Genomic DNA, 18,443 nt, shown 5'->3' with positions numbered 1-18,443 from the left:
TTACCGTACCATTCATTTTGCAGCAGAAGCGGCTCCTTCCCTAAGTTGCTCTGAGTCGTTTTATATGTTTTGTTTCGTTTTTGCTGGTTTGGCCATGCTTGGCAAAAAAAAACACTCAACCAATTTGGTATTTCGTAGCGATATGCCTACCAACGGCAAAATCCATTGAACGCATTTGCCTTACTGTCAGATTCTGCGATCGGTGATACTGCCAAAGGGTTAAATTGTTCATTGACTCGAAATTGCAGGGTTCCTCTGGAAACTTTTCATTTTGCTATTCTTTTTGTTAATGGTATTGTTGATTGCGGCAGCACTGTGCAATCTTCGTGGCGTCCATCGACTCAACAACCTACATTTTTCTTGTGGATGGTGCGTTTTTTCTTCCCGGTACCATCACTACAAGTTACCTCTGTTAACGTTGTCGCGATCATTAAAGACATGGTAAAAGCCTTAACCGTGAAACTGGAATCGCAAGCTGCATCCTTTATAATTTATGTTGGTTGCGTGATTTGTTTTTCAGTAGCACTTTGTTCAACTGACTGGTTTGCAGGATGAGTAGGCGAGGCTTAAGTTTCAAAAGACTGGTGTGCTTTTATGTAAATTACATTTACGAATAACAGTTTGATGGTCTATTGCTAACACTAAATTCCAAACGCATTTCTTTGCACTATTTCAGCACCTACCAAACCAACTGCAGTGGCGATTACTTCATTTATAGGATTACATGTTTTGATATTTATATATTTGTATTTTCAAACATAATGGATGGTCAACAGGCGGCCTTGTCACTTGTAGAACTAACTTAAGTTAGTTAAGCTAAGAAATCTATATTACCTAACACTAGTCCCAGTCGAAGCAGTTATTTTTTTTTAATAAACCTAGAAGCCATAGCCGTCATAGGATCATTGTCACTATACGCACAAACTTTGAAACATTTGAAACAAACATTAAATTATTCTGTTTTTTTTTTCATTTCAGTTGTTTACAGAATTTAATTACTTGCGGGGACAATTAAACTGCACAAACATGGATGCCAACAACTTTGTGATGTCTTCCTATCAGTTCGTTAATTCGATTGCCTCCTGCTATCCTAACAACGCACAAAACACAAATAGCTCACCGAATACGGCTGGAAGCCAAGGTGGACAAAGTGATGGATACTTCCCACCCTCCGCATACACTCCAAATATTTATCCCGGCACGCCACACCAAGCTCACTATAGCCCTCAGACGTACAACCCGCTCGCAGGTGCTGGAGCAACCAGCGTAAACAGTGCTAGTGCAGGCTCTGTAGGTGGTGGACATCAGCCTAGCGACATGGTCGATTACACACAGTTACAACCACAAAAATTCCTCCTCTCGCAGCAACAGCAACAACAGCAGCAGCAACAGCAACAGTCCGCCCTTAGTTCGCAAAGTTGTAAATATGCCAGTGATGGTCCTAGTACAGGTACAAATGTAGTTAATAACAACAATAATAATAGCACCACAAGTCCTCAGGATTTGAGTACGGCTGGTGGAGGAGGCAATGGCAACGGCACAAACGATGGCAATAGTGGTAGGACCGAGATTTCGCCAAAACTGTCACCAGGCTCGGTGGTGGAAAGTGTAACCCGATCACTAAAAGCTGGCAATCCATCCACGGCCGTGAGTTCGAGCAACACGAACAATAATACCAGCAACATTAGCAATCGAAACCAAGTCAACTTGCCACTGGGTAGCCCGGATGATGAATCGGACGCTAGCGACGACGATAGCGGTACGGAAGGAGGCAGCTCTCAAGGAGGCGGTGGAAATGGTGGCAAGAAAGGAGGTCCTCCACCTCACATCTACCCATGGATGAAACGTGTGCATATCGGACAAAGTGAGTAGCATACTACATATTTGGTACATGATGTGGCTCATTTGTTCCAGCAGTTGCTGCGTTGTAGTGTGCAACTGAGTCGGTACAACATTCACCAACGAAAATAATATGTCCAACTATCTGCTTAAAATTTGCTCAAATTTAAAATTTAAAATGCTTAAAATGACTCTCAAGTCAAAGCAATCTCTATAAGCTAGCCCAACAACAACGTTATGTCAAAACCAAAGATACCACTGCTCAAATGTATTCGCTAAACTAGCTTATATTGCAAATTGCCATTTGATTGTGCCATTTTAATTAATTAATGGGAATGTTTTTGTTTCATGATGTTCGATTCACGATGACGCGCTTGTTAATCACATTTTTAAAAACTCTTAAGCTAACATAAACTTCAATCATGCTCGTCCATAACAAACATGAAATTCATCATTCAATCACTTCACACCTGTCAATACCAGCCGACTTAATGATCGTACGCTTCTGCTTACCATCACTACGAACCAGCATCGGTTAAATATTCCTATTTCTTCAAGACGCACACAGACAATGCCAGCTATGCTGGATGAACGTTAAAGAATGATCTAATACGAGTGTGCTCGGATCAGCACGAGCAACTTGTGAAACAGAAGGGTGAAAATTGATGAAAAAACAAACAAAAATATTTCTCAAGATAAACATACTCAAACATACATACTTCTAGTCTGTGGACTGTGTGCTGGCCATTCGTATCAGGGGCGATCAGGCAGGGAGGATACTGCAAAATGCACAGAGCAATGTGCGGCATTCAATCCTTTTGTTCTCACACTAATCATTTTCATCACTCTTGTAAAACCAAGCAGTGCTTCATGCGTGGAAGATGTTTCTCGAGGGAAGCTGTTTGCATTTACTCATCGTGTTCCACCCGCCAGTCAGCAAACATTGTACGGTGGCCATATACTAGGTTGTATTTGTTTGGTATACTCTACCATCGATCGCACATTGATCGCTCTATCTGTCGGTGCTGGCGATGGATGGTTTGTATATTTACTGTGCACCGTTGAGAGAACGAAAGAATCGCCACATTCTAATTCTGCGGCACATTCCTAGGCTAATCTAGGCAGGGACCATACGCTGGAATCGGCGTTGGTGCAGCTAACTGCCGGCAGAGGCTAACGCTACTTCCGCCACTTTGGATTGGATCGTCGATGGACGCAACAAGTGTGAATGACGAAATAGAACCGATGGGCAGCTTATGATACATATTTCAATCGCACGCATCACATGCGGACTGCTTCGCCTATAGATAACCGTCGATGGTTGAACTAGAACAAACAAAAAAAATTAAACAAAACATAGTTTAAGAGCTGATGACGTATTCCAATCATACCGTGATGGACAAGCAAGCCATAAAGATAAATATATTTTCAAACCAGTAAAAACCCAATAGGCATTACTTGAAACAGTTGCATTGTATGTTATTCTTCGTTTCTTTTTTAATTATATTGTATTCCCGAAATAGGTTACTTATACGTTAGTGGAACAGTAAATCAGATAGATATTTTTAGTTTTCTATGTATTGTCTCTGTTCCATTTTGTGTTAGATTGAAACGATTAAATTATTTTACTCACGTATGCAGCTTGGTTTGTGCTTCACAAATTAAACTATATTTCTAAGGCATCCCATTTGACACATTTTAAACCGGGATAGCACTTTGGTGTATGTGGTAACGGCACTAGTTTCACACGGCTGGGCTCTTACAAAACAAAAACAAAAACTATTGACTTACAACTTACAAAAACTGATTGACATTTCGCCTAAAAATTTGGCGAGTAAATTATGGGAACGCATGACTTGGTTGTTACGCCAACCACTTTTGTATCACTTGGACACAAACGTACAAATTATATAAATAAATTACATAAAGAGGTAGAATTTTCCCTTTTTTCTTCTTTAGAGACATTACTATCTGAAGAGGCTGATATTGTAGGCTTTAATTGACTTTAGTCAGTCCAAGGGAAGGAAGAAAGCAAGGCTCCACTACCAAATTTAACAACGCCTTATTGCTTAGTCTTTATTGCTGAAATCAACGCATTCTTACTCGAGTTCGTGCTCCTCGTGAAATATGAGCGATGTCTTTTTCTATTGTCTTTACCGACCCATATGCCAATCCTGTCTCACAGTAGAGGCAGCTTTACAGCTCTCTGTATTAACGTGCTATTTCTTGTAAGATTAAAAAGAATTTTACCAGCTGCCTAATTTGGCATCCCTTCAGGATCGATGACCAGCAATCTTCATATACGATTGTACTCGTGTACAATAGTGTAATCGTTGTGCAGATTTAGTATTACATGCTGGCAGCAGATTTCCCTTAGAAACACCGGCCTCAATTGATTTCAACACCTTAAAACTTGTATCCCAGCAACGATTGGGTAGACTTCAGTAGACTCGATATTGGTCGCGTAAATCTACCAAAAGTGCTTTTTAAGAACTCCTTAACTTAACTTTTTTATTTATTCAAGAACGGCCAGGCCGTATTGCTTACAACTAAAGGAAACTTAATCTAGTGTACAATTCACATTCGTTTGAAGATATTCCCTTCTCCAAACAGTGAAAGGTCACCTTATCCCGGATGTACTCGGTCGGCTTATGTCCGTGTTATCAGCGAACAATAAAATTTTATTTGACGTGATTGGATGACCCAGACATGCTCGGTGTTCGAGTACGTCAATGTCATTTGGTGGCCTACTACCACTCGGCCACTCCATGTCGGATTCACCACCTGAATTATAGGGCGAGATGTTTGCTGTTAGGACCAATGCCCCTCTAGGAGAAGATACTTAACGCCAGCAAACTTAACAATTGTATGTATATCTGTTATGCTATCGAGAGGGCCCTACGACCCGTTGATCAATAAATCAATTACAATTACAATTATAATATTGCCAAGACACAGAATATCCTCTTCAGTGCTTCGTTGAACAGCAGACACGAATGCTTAGTAATATCGTTATGAAAATCCTTAAAACAATTGTGTGTAGAGTTATGCCCATCCAGTATTTCATTCCTCGTGAAGTTCGAATTTCGGAATAATTACGTGCAGATCTTTCGTTATCTTGAATCAATATTTATGAGGTGACATACTGTGTGATCAAAGAACTGGCGTGATATAATCGAAACTCTGATTAGAGATCATCCTTTCTGTGGTAACATATGCCCTGAAAGACGATACAAATTTATTTTACGTATGAGACCTTTTTACGCGACTCGTTATAACTCAAAACTCACTAAGCTGCGTTGACAATACAGCAAATGCCGTCATCATCAAACAAATATATCAATAAAATAACTTAAGTCTATTCTTATTGTGCATATACAACAGTATTCCACGAACACAATGCGGTTTCTTATTGAGCTAGCACGTAATAAGGCCCTTTTAAAGTATAACTGTTTTTTGAAAGTTTCGATGAAGTTCGAAAGTTGTAAACCTCAGGGAAAAAGAAAATGTTTACTGCATGCTCTGGGCACAGTGCACGCAACTGAAAATTGTAAAGATGATTGTAGCCAAATTGTTGGGTTGCATTCCAAGTACCAGATACCTGGATAACTTATTTTGCCCATGTCAAGGCCTGTGTTCTTCTTTGCTGTACTTGTTATTGACTCAAAAATTACGTGAAAATCTGATGAAAGTAATTTTCGATTAAAAGCAATTTACCCAACCCACTTAATGTTCAGTCGAACGTTTGACCATTTTCATCTCTGTGCTCTTGACTACAACTGCCGTGGGTTTGTCCATTTTGTGAGAGTTTCTTTACCGCGGCACGTTGAGCTAGAAGGACCGCGAACACTTAAATAACGATGATGAAAATCAAATTAATTTTTTTTCTGCACTTGGCAACTGGTTTCACTCATGCCTTGCAGCACGTTTACGCTCTTTTTTGCCATTTTCGTGTTACTTGGTTTGCGACGTTCGGGCAGCCCGAATTGCTTGTATCGCATCTCGGGCTCTGTAGAAAAAATAATCAAAATCTGGATTCATGAGCCTGATGATTTGCATTTTGTGGAGCTACGATGTTGCAATTTACCTAACTACGGCCTGCAGTATGCGAGGGAACGTTGTCTCCACTGATAATGGTAGGGTTGCTGTGTTCGATGGTTACTATCTCGGACCATGAGTGGTGCTTGGTTATTAGTCTTCCCGTTTTACTTATATCATTTGCAGGGCCATCATTGGAATCATTCGCAATACATTTTGAGATGGTTCTGCATGCACCATGTGTACCATGCACCATTTGTATATATCAAGATTCCAGGGAGTGAAAGAACTATCGATATTCACAGAATTTTAAGGCAACTAGCAACGTTTCTTAAGAAAATGAAAATGTTTCCATGAATTGTCTTTCCACCAATGACATTACAAAATATTAATTATATAAACTTTTCTTCAAAGATAGATGCATCTTACCAAAGGTCTTAACGCACCTAGCGAAGAATATACTTCATTCTGTGTCAGTTTCCCCTGCTCTGTAATAATGTTTGTAAACATTGTTTGGCTTTATGTACAAATTATTTTTACTGCGGATGGTACTCCGGAAATCATAAATAAGGCGTAGATTATTTCTTGACGGAACGTCAATCTATCGCTAAGCTGTGTTTTATTTGGGGTGTACGTTAAATTCTCTTCCATCCCCCATCTTCGAACCATCATGAGTGGGTTCAAATCAATCCTAACCTATGCTTCATTCCACGCATTTCTCTCAAAACTATATACATTAACCACAAGAAAAATCATGACATATCGACTTTTCTAAAAAACAGCAATGCAGGTTGTAGTAAATAACGAATGAAGCAAAAAAAATCAAGGCACCTCTCTTTGATCATCAACCATGTAAATCATATAAATGGAATGACAAACATTCATACTGCTGGGATTTGGGAAATAGTACGAAAAAGCTGCACCCGTCATACCAATCTTTAATCAGGTGTTTAGCAATAAGCATTCATTCAATACAGCAATACATGCAATGAAGTGGTAAACTCGTACACTCGTACACCTATGTCAAATCTGCCCTTGAAACCATCTCTTCCGCATTGTATATCTGATAAAACCATCACAAACCGGATCTTAACTCTCACATACTCTTCGTCGCAACGTGCTCATCCATTGCATCGGATTGCCCAACGAACTTGAGAAACATTGTTTTGGTAAGATATTAGCATTCACGCTCATGTTCTTCAATTTCCTGAAGCACCTGTATGATATTAGACTGCCAATCGGTTGTGAGCATACATTGTTATGTATAAATCAATCAAAATAACCAAAACTTAAAAAACGCATATTTTTGTATACCAAATTGTGAATCCTATGCACAGTTCAATATCGTAAACAATAAAACACAAACAGCAAAACAAAACCATAAAACAGACACATTATTACATATGCACATTTCGTTTGCATACTATATCGCGGTTTGATGGACAATATCTCGGCGCGTTGAAAAGCAACCTGTTTTGCCATACCATTCTGATAAAGATATGAATTTTCATACGCATCTTCGTATTCATACATATTAACCGTCTCATCTGGATCAGAAATTTGTGCTCAACGATCACTTGCACGTTCAGTATAAACAACTGAATAAGTCAATGTTTCGTTACGGAATAATGAACAGCTTCTCCATATATGCAAACAAAATCTTCGAAACTACTATCTGCCCAATGGATCATGATTCATGAAATTTATTAAACGGTTGTATGTAATTTCGCCTCTAGACAATATCTCGATCCAGTTGCACTGGTCAGCTGTGAGAAATAAATTATTCATTGTTAATATATACAAATTCACTCACTCAACTATCTGAATCCTTTTCAATACAGCAACGTAATGTAACACTTTTTGTCTCATATTTGAGAATCATTTAATCAACCATCTCTTTCAAGTATTTGATAAATCTATGCAACAATAACTCAGCTAACGTGAAAAATTATACAAACTCTTCCAACAACTGCGATATACTGATCACTCAGCCTTGACCTTGGGAAATGGTTTTGACAAATATCACTTGTGTCCAAGTACAGGCGACTTTCCACACAGGATTGTATAAGTAAATAGTAGTTTCTGTTAATTTTCCAACTTCACAACGGTTCTAGACGGTAGGATGAAGGATAATCAAACTCGGAAAAATAAACGAACACACGGGCCATACGAGCACTTCGGAACGGCATGTGAATAATGATCGTTATTAATTCCAGATTAGATTCGCACATTTTTGCATTTTCATTTGAAATTATCGTGGATCTCTTTGCATGCTTCCTTTAATTCGTTTTTCTCCTTTTCCTGGAAGAGTTATTGTCGCGCGTTTCGGCTACTACTTATGGCTGCAATGTTCCACGAGAGCTCCATGCATTATTCTTTCTTCCAGATTCGTTGCACACTTGTAACGAATCCTGTAGCATTTTGCGATATTTCCCGCTCGGTACTGATGGGGTACTACCATTCGCTCTGTTTCATTGATTACAAACCTCGTTGAATTAACGCTCATAGCCAATCTGTTTCCTCCACGGCACGGTACAAATGATTTATGACCCGAAGAACGGACCCGAAGCCCGTCGCTCCAGAGCTGGGAAGCAAGCAAGTTCGATGACGTATGTGGTGAGTTTCTGTTTGCCACCAACCTTGTTTTGCTGGTTGAGCGAATAAGACCCTATGAATGAAGTTGAAAAAGTACCTTCATTGCAGTGTCGACGAATTGCACTTGCAATTCCAGTTATCTAATTGTCGCTTTTACTCATAGAAACAACAATCCACTACAACGTGCATTGTGGAAAAGATATCTTTATGCAAGTGTTTCCACAACTCACACCCGGCAGCCACCTTTTATTCTTTTATTTACTTTTATTCTTGTGTTTTGTTATATCAGCTGACCTAGCCTAGGGTAGATTGATAATTCGAACATTTTTATCTTCCCACAACACAACATATAAATCCGAACATCTGTGATCTATAATATAGAAGACTGCTTATAAACGCTCACGTGGCTCACTATTTCCTTCAAATCAGCGACAGAGTTTGACCTGAGGTTAAAGATCTTACTGTATTTCAAATACCCTAAAGAACGATACAGGTACGCGGACACTGACACGATGATGCTTCTACGAACCGGGCGCACCTAATAGCCACAGTGTAAAGGTTAGCTCCGGACCAGACGGACCAAACCCGCAAGGTTAAGGATGCTATTGTCGGACAAAAGATTTGATAAACGCCCTAGAGTCGGTGTTTTGACTTAAGTAAAATTTATTACTTTATTTCGGACATTCCTTCTCGCCCTGCCGTGTGTCGTGCGTCGAGTGGCTCTCGTACCATTTTTTCACGGTGGTAAGATTATTATCATTGATCCCAAAGACACCGACACTCAAAATGTGTTTTGAGTACCCTTAACTGTGCAGCAACCGGTGATAATCCAGTGTATTCGTGTAAAAAGATATCCTAGTAGCGATTACCCCGAACCTAAAGAACACACGGTACTGTTGGCATCGAAAAGGGAAAACCATGAAAACATACCATCTACAGTGGTAGGTATAGAGTGCGCGTCAAAGAGTTGTTTCTATGTGGGTTACCGAGGCTTTAAGATTGATCCACATGGTTAGCCTCATTTTCACGAGGGAGTTTTACGCTTTTGCGGAAGCCGAAAAGGTAGAGCTCATAATTCAATCGCTGATTTATTGCTCACTCAAGGAGTTGAACAAAATAAGTAAAAAATCATTCTCATATGTTGTGCAGCAGCACAACCTTGCGATCAAAGTGTGGTTCGTATCCGAGTGTGTAACGCAAAACTAGTAGAAATTTTAATACCTGATGACACTTTGTGAATCCATTCGCAAGCTGTTGTCCGTTGCTTCCCAATTGAGCAAGGTGATGGATGACCGCTGCCGGACATTGCTAGCCGTGGTTTCTTTTTTTCCATGCATGTCTCCTTTCTTCTTTTCCAACTATTTTATAACACACTGTAGCAATTCCGGTTGATGTTGTTCGTTGAATATATTGCTTTTTTTCGTGCCTGTGGCGCTTCCTGTGCTATTTTATGGACGACTTTTAATTGTTGCATGGTATTAATTGATATAATTTCCTACAATAAACATTATAAATGAGTTTGAATAATTGGGCAGAAGCGGCATATCCTGCAGGAAAAACAGGTTGGATGATCATGATAACATTTGTGATGGCGTATAGATCTACGATTCATGAACCAAGGGATATTATATGAAATGGAACATAAACATAGTTTAAAATTACAAAATCCACTCGAAGCATAGTAAACAACTGCCTCCGACGCTAAACATAAAGATAAAGAACGCAGCATGCATCTGATATTCGCATTTCGATTTCAGAAAACAATTGTACATCACTCACTGAACGAAAGCTGAAATTCACTGAAATTCTTGTAGGTAGAAAGTAATATTTCGATGCACAGTCATTGAACCAATAAGAAATACTTGCCTGCGCTTTTCTTCATGAAAGCCTCTATTCATTACGTGCACGTTTTCTGAAAAAAATCGGTCAAGTATAAGCGTGCTCAAGATACCACCAAGTTCAAAGTAGCAATAATACCACAAACACCAAAGACTTAAAGTCTTAGTTTACCCGTATGTATGGAAATAAAGACAACCATCAACACGAAGTGCAGCCTGCCGACCAGCACAAAACGAACAACATCCTATGCGCCGATTCAAACCATTCAAACCAAAGGGCTTTAAAGAACACCCAGAGATCTGAATCTGGAACCAAAAGAAAAAGGGCAAAATTTCAAATTAATTTTAAATCGCACGCCATTATCCGTTTAGGTGCTGCACAAGCCTTAAGCACGACTTTACGTTTTCTTACAAGCACTACTATTGATAGTGGGTTCGATTAAACACGTTTCTACCATGTACCAACAGCCATGTTTAGACAGATTTTCCCTTCAATTATTACTTACTACATGTGTTTGAGTGTGTGTTTGCAATTGGAATATCGATTTGCAATGCTGTGGGAAAGTTAAGAAATATTGTTTCAAAATAAAAAAGCGTTTTAGTAAAACACAACCAGTGCTCAATTTTACTAACAACAAATTCAATACAAGATATACGGTCCGGCCGTTCATCCGTGTATAAAAAAAATAATAAAACAAAACATTGAACATGATACAATCGGTATGGACAGTTACTATCAAACTATTGCAAAACATAACCAGCGGCCAAACTGCAACTTTACAGAGCACAAATAGGTTGTGCCGGAGCCGGGACCCAGAAGAAAACTCAAACAAAAAAAAAACAACAAATCAAACAAAACAAAACACCAAACCAGAAAAGATAGAACAGAGTCGTGAAATATAAAACTGTATTTTGCAAGCATTTATTCGATTCGTTAAATATTTTGTTAGCTCTATGTTCGTCCATTTCCAGTCAGCACGCTATGCATGCCCGAAATGATGTCTGCACACCTAAAAAAATGTGCGTCTCGTGCGAACTTGCCCGAAGGAATGAACTTCATTGGACGCGGTACTGTGTTTGCATGCTTCCTTTTCGTGCATTGCAAATATATTCCATCGGTTCCACGGCTGCCCACCCCCCCGTACTGAACTGCACTGCATTATGTGGTATATATACTCACATTGGTATGAGGCATTTAATCGCAATGTCTTGGGGTGTAACGATTTTGTTTTTATTTAGTGTTTTTGTACGATTTTTAAAAACTCTTTCCTCTGTTGCCTCTGTTGGAATAGGCATTCTTTCTTTGAGTTTCCTTTTGCACGCGTCGCACCAAGCAGAAATCAAACATATTTTAATGTTTTGTTTTGGTTTTCTTGTTTTTTTTTTCACTGTGATGCTGATGAACTTGACTCCGTGGCTTATTTGTTGAAATTTTCGCAACACATTCACAATATGTTTGAAGCTTATGAACAGTAACTCATCTATCGAAATGAGAAAATCTTACATCCAATCAAAAGTAGTTTTTTTTGTTATTATAATCAACAACTAATACGGATTAATCAATTAAACACTCCAAGAATTCTTTTGAAATTTGATCCCGCTGTAACTGTTTAACTGATGATATCACGACGATGGACAAAGGACAATGGACATATATTACAAGGTTCGTTCAAGTTAACTTGTAACGATGTACCTTGTAACTTGTAAGGATGTAACGATGTAACAATTCGTTTGTTTCCCTGTGTTGTTTTGATATCGATTTACTAATATGACACACACGTAGTTACCGGTTTATGGAAAGTAAAAAATAATAACGAATGCCCACAACGCAATCGATAATTTGTGTATCCCTTCTAAACAGAGACATTCCCTGACCTAAGCTAACAAACACATTAATAACTAATGAAAAAAGGGGAAACGCCAAAGAAAACAACTGCCTAAATATAAAAAATGCATTATTTCACATACCACCAAACCCCTCTTAACACGTACAACACATGGTCCTACACATCCGACTTATTTCGCACAGTCTTCTTTAGGTCGTTCGCCGTATCCAAAGCGCAAGAATTGTTTCTCTTTTAGTGCGACCAAAGTCCCGCACACACTGCCGCTACATGTTTCATATCTTATTGACTCACAAGTAAATGTCTTACGGCAATTCTAGCTCTATGCGATTCGTTAGCTTCTTCGTCAATCCACGACTCGAAACACAACATGTTCACCTTCCCTGAGCACATCAATCCTCCAAATCAATAAATCGTCGCAGACTTGTAGGTGGGTGGGATGCCAGCTACGGCTGAGATTTTTTTAATTTCAATTTTTATTTACCTTTTTTTTAGTTTAGCTGAAAATATTGGTTTTGGTTCTTGCAACTTTCTCTTAAAAGCATCGAAAAGCATAGCCATGGCCTTAGAAAATCGTGTTACTGTCAAACCATCGAAGGAGTGAGCGTTCACTTGTTTTCTACGAAAATAAACTGGATGGCAAGTCAATATGAGATGAAGGAAAACACTTTTCAAATGTCGCCCCTGCACCTTGTTGTGGAGGAATTGCTAAAATTTGCCTTCAAAATGGTATGCGCAAATGTGAATTCATGATTAATGATCAGCACGGTAGCTGTTCAACAATGCGACTGTTCGTTTTAAAGCTACATTTCTGCACGAGTTCCCGCTTATCGGTTTACCTATTAAAACAACATCTCGTCCCTAAGTTATTTGTTTCTGTTTGGTAAAGCTACAACGACTTTACCCCAAAATGATTCTTTCTAAGTTCGTTTGCCACTTGTAGGCAAACTGTACATATACCTTAGGACATTGGTATAGTTTGAATAAAAACAATTATATTTCATTTATATTACTTAAAAATATATACATGAAACTGTATTGTCTTCAAGGTTTCACTGTTGTGAAAACGAAAACCAGAGAATTCGAATCAATACTAGCGGGCACAACACAGCAAGCGCAAAATAACTAGGGCAGCCACGGCGACATCTATCATAAGTAGATTGGCAACTCGAGAACACTGACCCGTTCTGACGCTTGATACGAGCCACAAATATGATATCCAAGAGAGCAAAACATAAGTTGTCACACATGATTGTGTGCTACTCGCAAGTAGCTGTCATAATAGCCATTGTCTCGGTTGATTGATGAATGTCTAATATGGTTTAGTTTTATTGCAACCAAGTTTTGCTTCGGTTCCTGCATCTTTGGCCCACAAATATACCGATTCCTTTTTCGTACAGTACTATGTTTTCTACTTACCATTGCTACGCTCCATTCTAGCATCTTCTGTTCTGCTCCAGGCTCTTAATGTGCTTCTTTGTATTGGTATTTCAATTCTAAAAAAATGATGTCTGAATGTCTTTCTAACCAAACCATTATCGATTTCCCAACTGAAAGTGTAGTCAATAAACGGTATCGAATTAAAGTGGATACCACCACATACACGAACTATTCTTACTAACTCTCTATCGATTAACATTCTCCAATCGAGCACGTGCTAGTCCGTCGCTAGTTTATCAAAATCGACGGAAATCATCGCTGCCGTGCAAGACATTACGCTGTTCACGTGTTTCATCTGCCCGTACCCTAAACGTTCGTGGTGTTTCGTGGAGATCGTGAGGAAAAGATCAACCGTAATAGCTACAGCAGCGGCGCAACTCTTGATCACTGCTCTAATTATATAATTAACGTAGAAGTCAGCGCGTTTTTCACACTCTTCAAATGTACACCGAGCGTCGTCACAGTGTGCTGTCGGCCAGCTTTATTGAGAATGAAGTTTCGAGTGAGATATTTCTCACACGGGTGCATGTTTCTCCTATTGCTGGTTAGTAGCTAATAACGCTGGTTTGAATATGCATTCTGTTACATCCAATGAGAAAAATGAAACAGATGATTTAATGCTTAGCTGAGCGGGGTGGCCAACCTTCCAAACATTCAACATTATCCGGTGAGCTGTATTATTCAAATACGTTGCATAAACACGTTGCACGCATAATACGTTGACATTTCATCTACATTTATGTGACTATACAAATTGCAGATGTTGTATTGGTATTACGGATGACAACAACGAGGAGGTGTTCAAAGTTTTTGCTAAGCTAACTTTTATACTATTCCTTCTATTTCAAGATTTTTGCATCATCAAATGGCATAGGCATCACTTGAAAGAATGTTTCAATTCTTAAAAGTTGGCAGTCAGAAGGTCCGAAATAAGTTCACACACTGAACCTGTCATACAAGACGATTGGTTAAAATCAGAAGCTTAAAAATATCATAGATTCATTCATACAGGCAAAATCAAGAACAAGCAAAGGGGGTTGTTCATATACTTCTCAGTAACAATTATTATAATTTTCGCAGTTAACATAGAGTACTACACCTGGGATGCAACAGTACAGAGTTTCGTTTTCGGAATCTTAATTTTATTATTACCCTTTTTCTGAAATCATTTGCACATTGTTCGTCACAGAAATACTGGCAAAGCATTCTTCGCCGGGTCATGTTAGCGTTCTTCAGGCATGGGATTGTTAGCTAGTAATGTGTCAACGTTTTGTCACTTGTCTTTTGGCCGTTCTGACTCGTCGGCATCAGGGAAAAGACAAAACGGGGAAGGGAGACACCGGTAGCGAAAAGAACCTTGTCGCTGCAAAGTGATCTTTCAGTTACGAAAACTGTCTTCTAAATACCAAAGTCAAAACACGTTCCTCATCGCTAACCGATCAACCCCTACCATTGGGAATGATTGTGGAGCAAATGTTCATCCTGCCAAGAGTATGCGGCTATGCATGCGGCAACGAAAGAAGTGGCCATGATGAGCAACACTGCGCGATTCGCGGTCATTTTCAATCAATCGTAGAATTCGTTTAGCCTTTCACATCGGTTAGGTCGCGCTGTGGTGATGATCTAACGTTTTCAAGGCCCGGATTAACACTCATTTTTAAACAACGCTCGCTTCGGATGTAGCAATGATGAATGTGATGTTGTCCTACTTAAGATCACTTGGTTCTGGACAAAAGATTTGTCACTAACGTTTAGTTTTCTGTTCTCTTCTCTTTTCTCTCATTCGGTTGCTGCGGATTATTTTCATCCCAACTGAGAGAATGACACAATCGCGAGGTTTATGCAACTTTCTTTACCATTAGTTTCTCGACTTTACAGACAACCCGTACGGCAACTATACTTTGAAACATTTGAATGACTTTTAATGTCTTTGAAATTTCGCACTCTGTGTCCACACGATTCAAGCAGTATTTTGCTTGTATTTAACATGAATATTAATGAACTCTGGCACAAAAAAAGTCATTGAGAATATATGTGGGAACTACAAATGTATGACATCGTGATACACAAACACTTACACACCATGACAACTTACATTTAATTGTTTACAAATTAATTCGTATTTTTGTTTATCATTAATATTCATATGATTGGGGTAGCTCGGTGGCATGATGGTAGTGGCGTCGGTTTTCATACGAACGGACCAGACCAAAATCCCAGCCGGACCAATCTCCCATAACAAGGACTGACTATTCTAGTGGGTGGAAAAAATACGGTCGATACGGTCAGACCGTTCTCACGAGGGAAAAAATATATAGACATATTTTCATGTGAAACTACTATTAACATATTTCTAGAAATTTGTACTCTTAACAGCCAATGTTTGATTGATAATACGGCAAAGAGTTGTCAAAATATATTATTAAAATTAAATACCATATTTTCTCGAATTTAAAATGATCTTTTCGTCGAAATTTAGCCTTCACACATACGATTTCATCTTTTACGCTTCTTATCTTACGCTTGTGGCTATATTGTTCCCGATTCTACTGTTATTGTGTTATCAAACCTACATTATCATATTTTTGATTCATTTCATAAACTTTACCATGTGCGATGTTGCGTTAAATTCCACTACACCATCAGAAACTGACCCTTCTTGCTGCTAGGTCATAGCACTCGCGAATACCAGCCAGCGAACCTATTTACAAGCATTGATAGAAGGCCGACGAACATTTCCTTGTTATTGATATTGATACACACTACATGTATCCGGAAATCTATCCCTTTGCCGAAACTGAGCAGTGTCCGGTCGAGTAAAAATGATAAATTGTATTTGCTCAATTTTCTTTCAAAATGACAAGCAGCAAAGGGAAAGGTAACGTCACACATCAAGCAGACGGTATCGTTGGTTGGTTCTCAGACCATCCAAACCTTCAGTTTTCGTTCGTTCCTGTTTTGTTTGATGGTTTGCAAGGTTGGCTATCAGCTTCATAGCTGGTATAGTGGCATAACAGTATGGTACGAAGAATTCGTTCCATTGGAATTGTTATATCGAATTTGCGGATGTGATGCTTACTGAACCTCCAACCATACGCAACTACATGCGAAATGGTACGTTCTTTTTCAAGAAACAGTTTTTCATTCAAGCTGACAGATGAACACTTCTGGTCTCTTCATTTTCTTTTTTTTTCGTCTTTTGAACGAGCACACCTCTTGACATGTTTGTTTGAATGTGTTTGGAGTTGACCTAATAGACCGACCGACAAAATACAGAAGCTTTCGGTTTAACTTTCTTCACCTTTTATCACGTTTTTTTTGCATAAAAACAACAAACACGCCCGATACCGTGCAACGGACCAACGTTTTGGAACATGATTGAAATCGATTGAAAAAGGATCACCGTATTATCATTTTGATAAACCTCCCGTTACACGTTGGAATTGAAAGTATAACTGCGTTGACAGAGTATACTGTAGGGCTGACACGAGTGAGCTACTGCCAACCGCACAATATCGTCTGAGTGAGCAGACAGCCAGTGGAAGTTTCATGAAGAAGATTAATTATGGTTTCGCTCGGAATTGGCATTTATTTGAATTCTTTCAGCGACGTGTTGTTTTCTAACACCCGGAACAGGAAAGGGGCAATTGTGTTAATGGAATGGGGTGTTCGCATTCGTAGGAAGTGTGAACAATTTTTCCTTCGCTTTTCCTTCACCTTATTTTCCGTTCCAGTTCCTATTCCAGCTCCATTGCAATTAGGAAGCGAGATTTCGCTATTGCAAGGCAACAGAAGAATAGCTTCCGTTGATCGGAAAGTTGTCGAAGGAAAGTGATTTTTCCAACAATGATAATTCATTAATAATTATTCCGAATCATTAGTACGTCCACTTATTATCTTTCTCTCTCTCTCTCTCTCTCTCACGCATCTGTACCATCCTCATTATGATACGCTTATCGTAGCTGATAAGAATGTTAATTGGTTAATGGGTGTAATTGATTTCTGTTTTCAATTTTCTCCAACTAATACTTTGTTTCTTTTTTTTCATTTTTCTACATGCTTCCGCTGTACTGCTGGTACTCTTCAACGGGGTTGTGACGACTATTGGATTACGGACAACGAATCGTTCGATGGATGGACGCTCTGGTCAACGCGTAAATGTTGATGTTGTCATTGATCATTTTAGGTACGGTGAACGCTAATGGAGAAACCAAGCGCCAGCGCACCTCTTACACACGTTATCAGACGCTCGAACTGGAGAAGGAGTTTCACTTCAACCGATACTTAACCCGCAGAAGACGGATCGAGATAGCGCACGCCCTCTGTCTGACTGAGCGACAGATCAAAATCTGGTTCCAGAACCGACGGATGAAGTGGAAGAAAGAACACAAGATGGCCTCGATGAATATTGTTCCGTATCACATGTCGCCGTACGGTCATCCTTATCAATTCGATATTCATCCTTCACAGTTCGCGCACCTGAGCGCATAGGACGCGTGGCACTTTTCGGGTACTGGTTAGAGACTCAACCAGCTCTATCAGGAACAGTATCAGGGATATCAGGGCAATCAGGACAGCGTACTGTTTGGCGGCGGTGGTGTAAGTGGCGGTGGCGGTAGCAGTACGCCTTCTGATACCACCAAATATAATCAGGAGTTTTGATTGTCCCCTTGTCTACCAGCAATCTCACATTGCGACTTGCACTGACCAATCGACCGGGTACGTGAATCTTTCTTCCATACGTCTTTATGCGAAAGGCGCCTGGAAGATGCTCGCAAGTCCGTGATATCTCTGATGGAATGCTTTACAGCAACTGTAACTGTTTTATGAGCTGCCGTTGGGCGGAGAA

The 18,443-nt window shown here is 39.4% G+C and overlaps 1 protein-coding gene across 1 annotated transcript; it reads left to right on the top strand.

Moving 5' to 3' along the window:
- Nucleotides 1-1,026: 1,026 nt before the first annotated feature.
- Nucleotides 1,027-18,085, top strand: LOC128298558 (homeotic protein Sex combs reduced). Its single transcript, XM_053034324.1, has 2 exons — nt 1,027-1,864; nt 17,781-18,085. Exons 1-2 carry the CDS (start codon nt 1,027-1,029, stop codon nt 18,083-18,085), a joined length of 1,143 nt encoding a protein of 380 aa, XP_052890284.1.
- The last annotated feature ends 358 nt before the right edge of the window (nt 18,086-18,443 follow it).

The sequence above is a fragment of the Anopheles moucheti genome, chromosome 2 (genome assembly GCF_943734755.1).
Source record: "Anopheles moucheti chromosome 2, idAnoMoucSN_F20_07, whole genome shotgun sequence".
Lineage (NCBI taxonomy): Eukaryota > Metazoa > Arthropoda > Insecta > Diptera > Culicidae > Anopheles > Anopheles moucheti.
Note: the sequence above shows the minus strand (reverse complement) of the source record. Positions and strands in the feature narration are given on the sequence as shown.

Coding starts and splice junctions, on each gene's coding strand:
- LOC128298558 (XM_053034324.1), top strand. CDS start 1,027: ATGGATGCCAACAACTTTGTGATGTCTTCCTATCAGTTCGTTAATTCG. Junction 1,865..17,780: donor ACGTGTGCATATCGGACAAA/GTGAGTAGCATA, acceptor TGATCATTTTAG/GTACGGTGAACGCTAATGGA.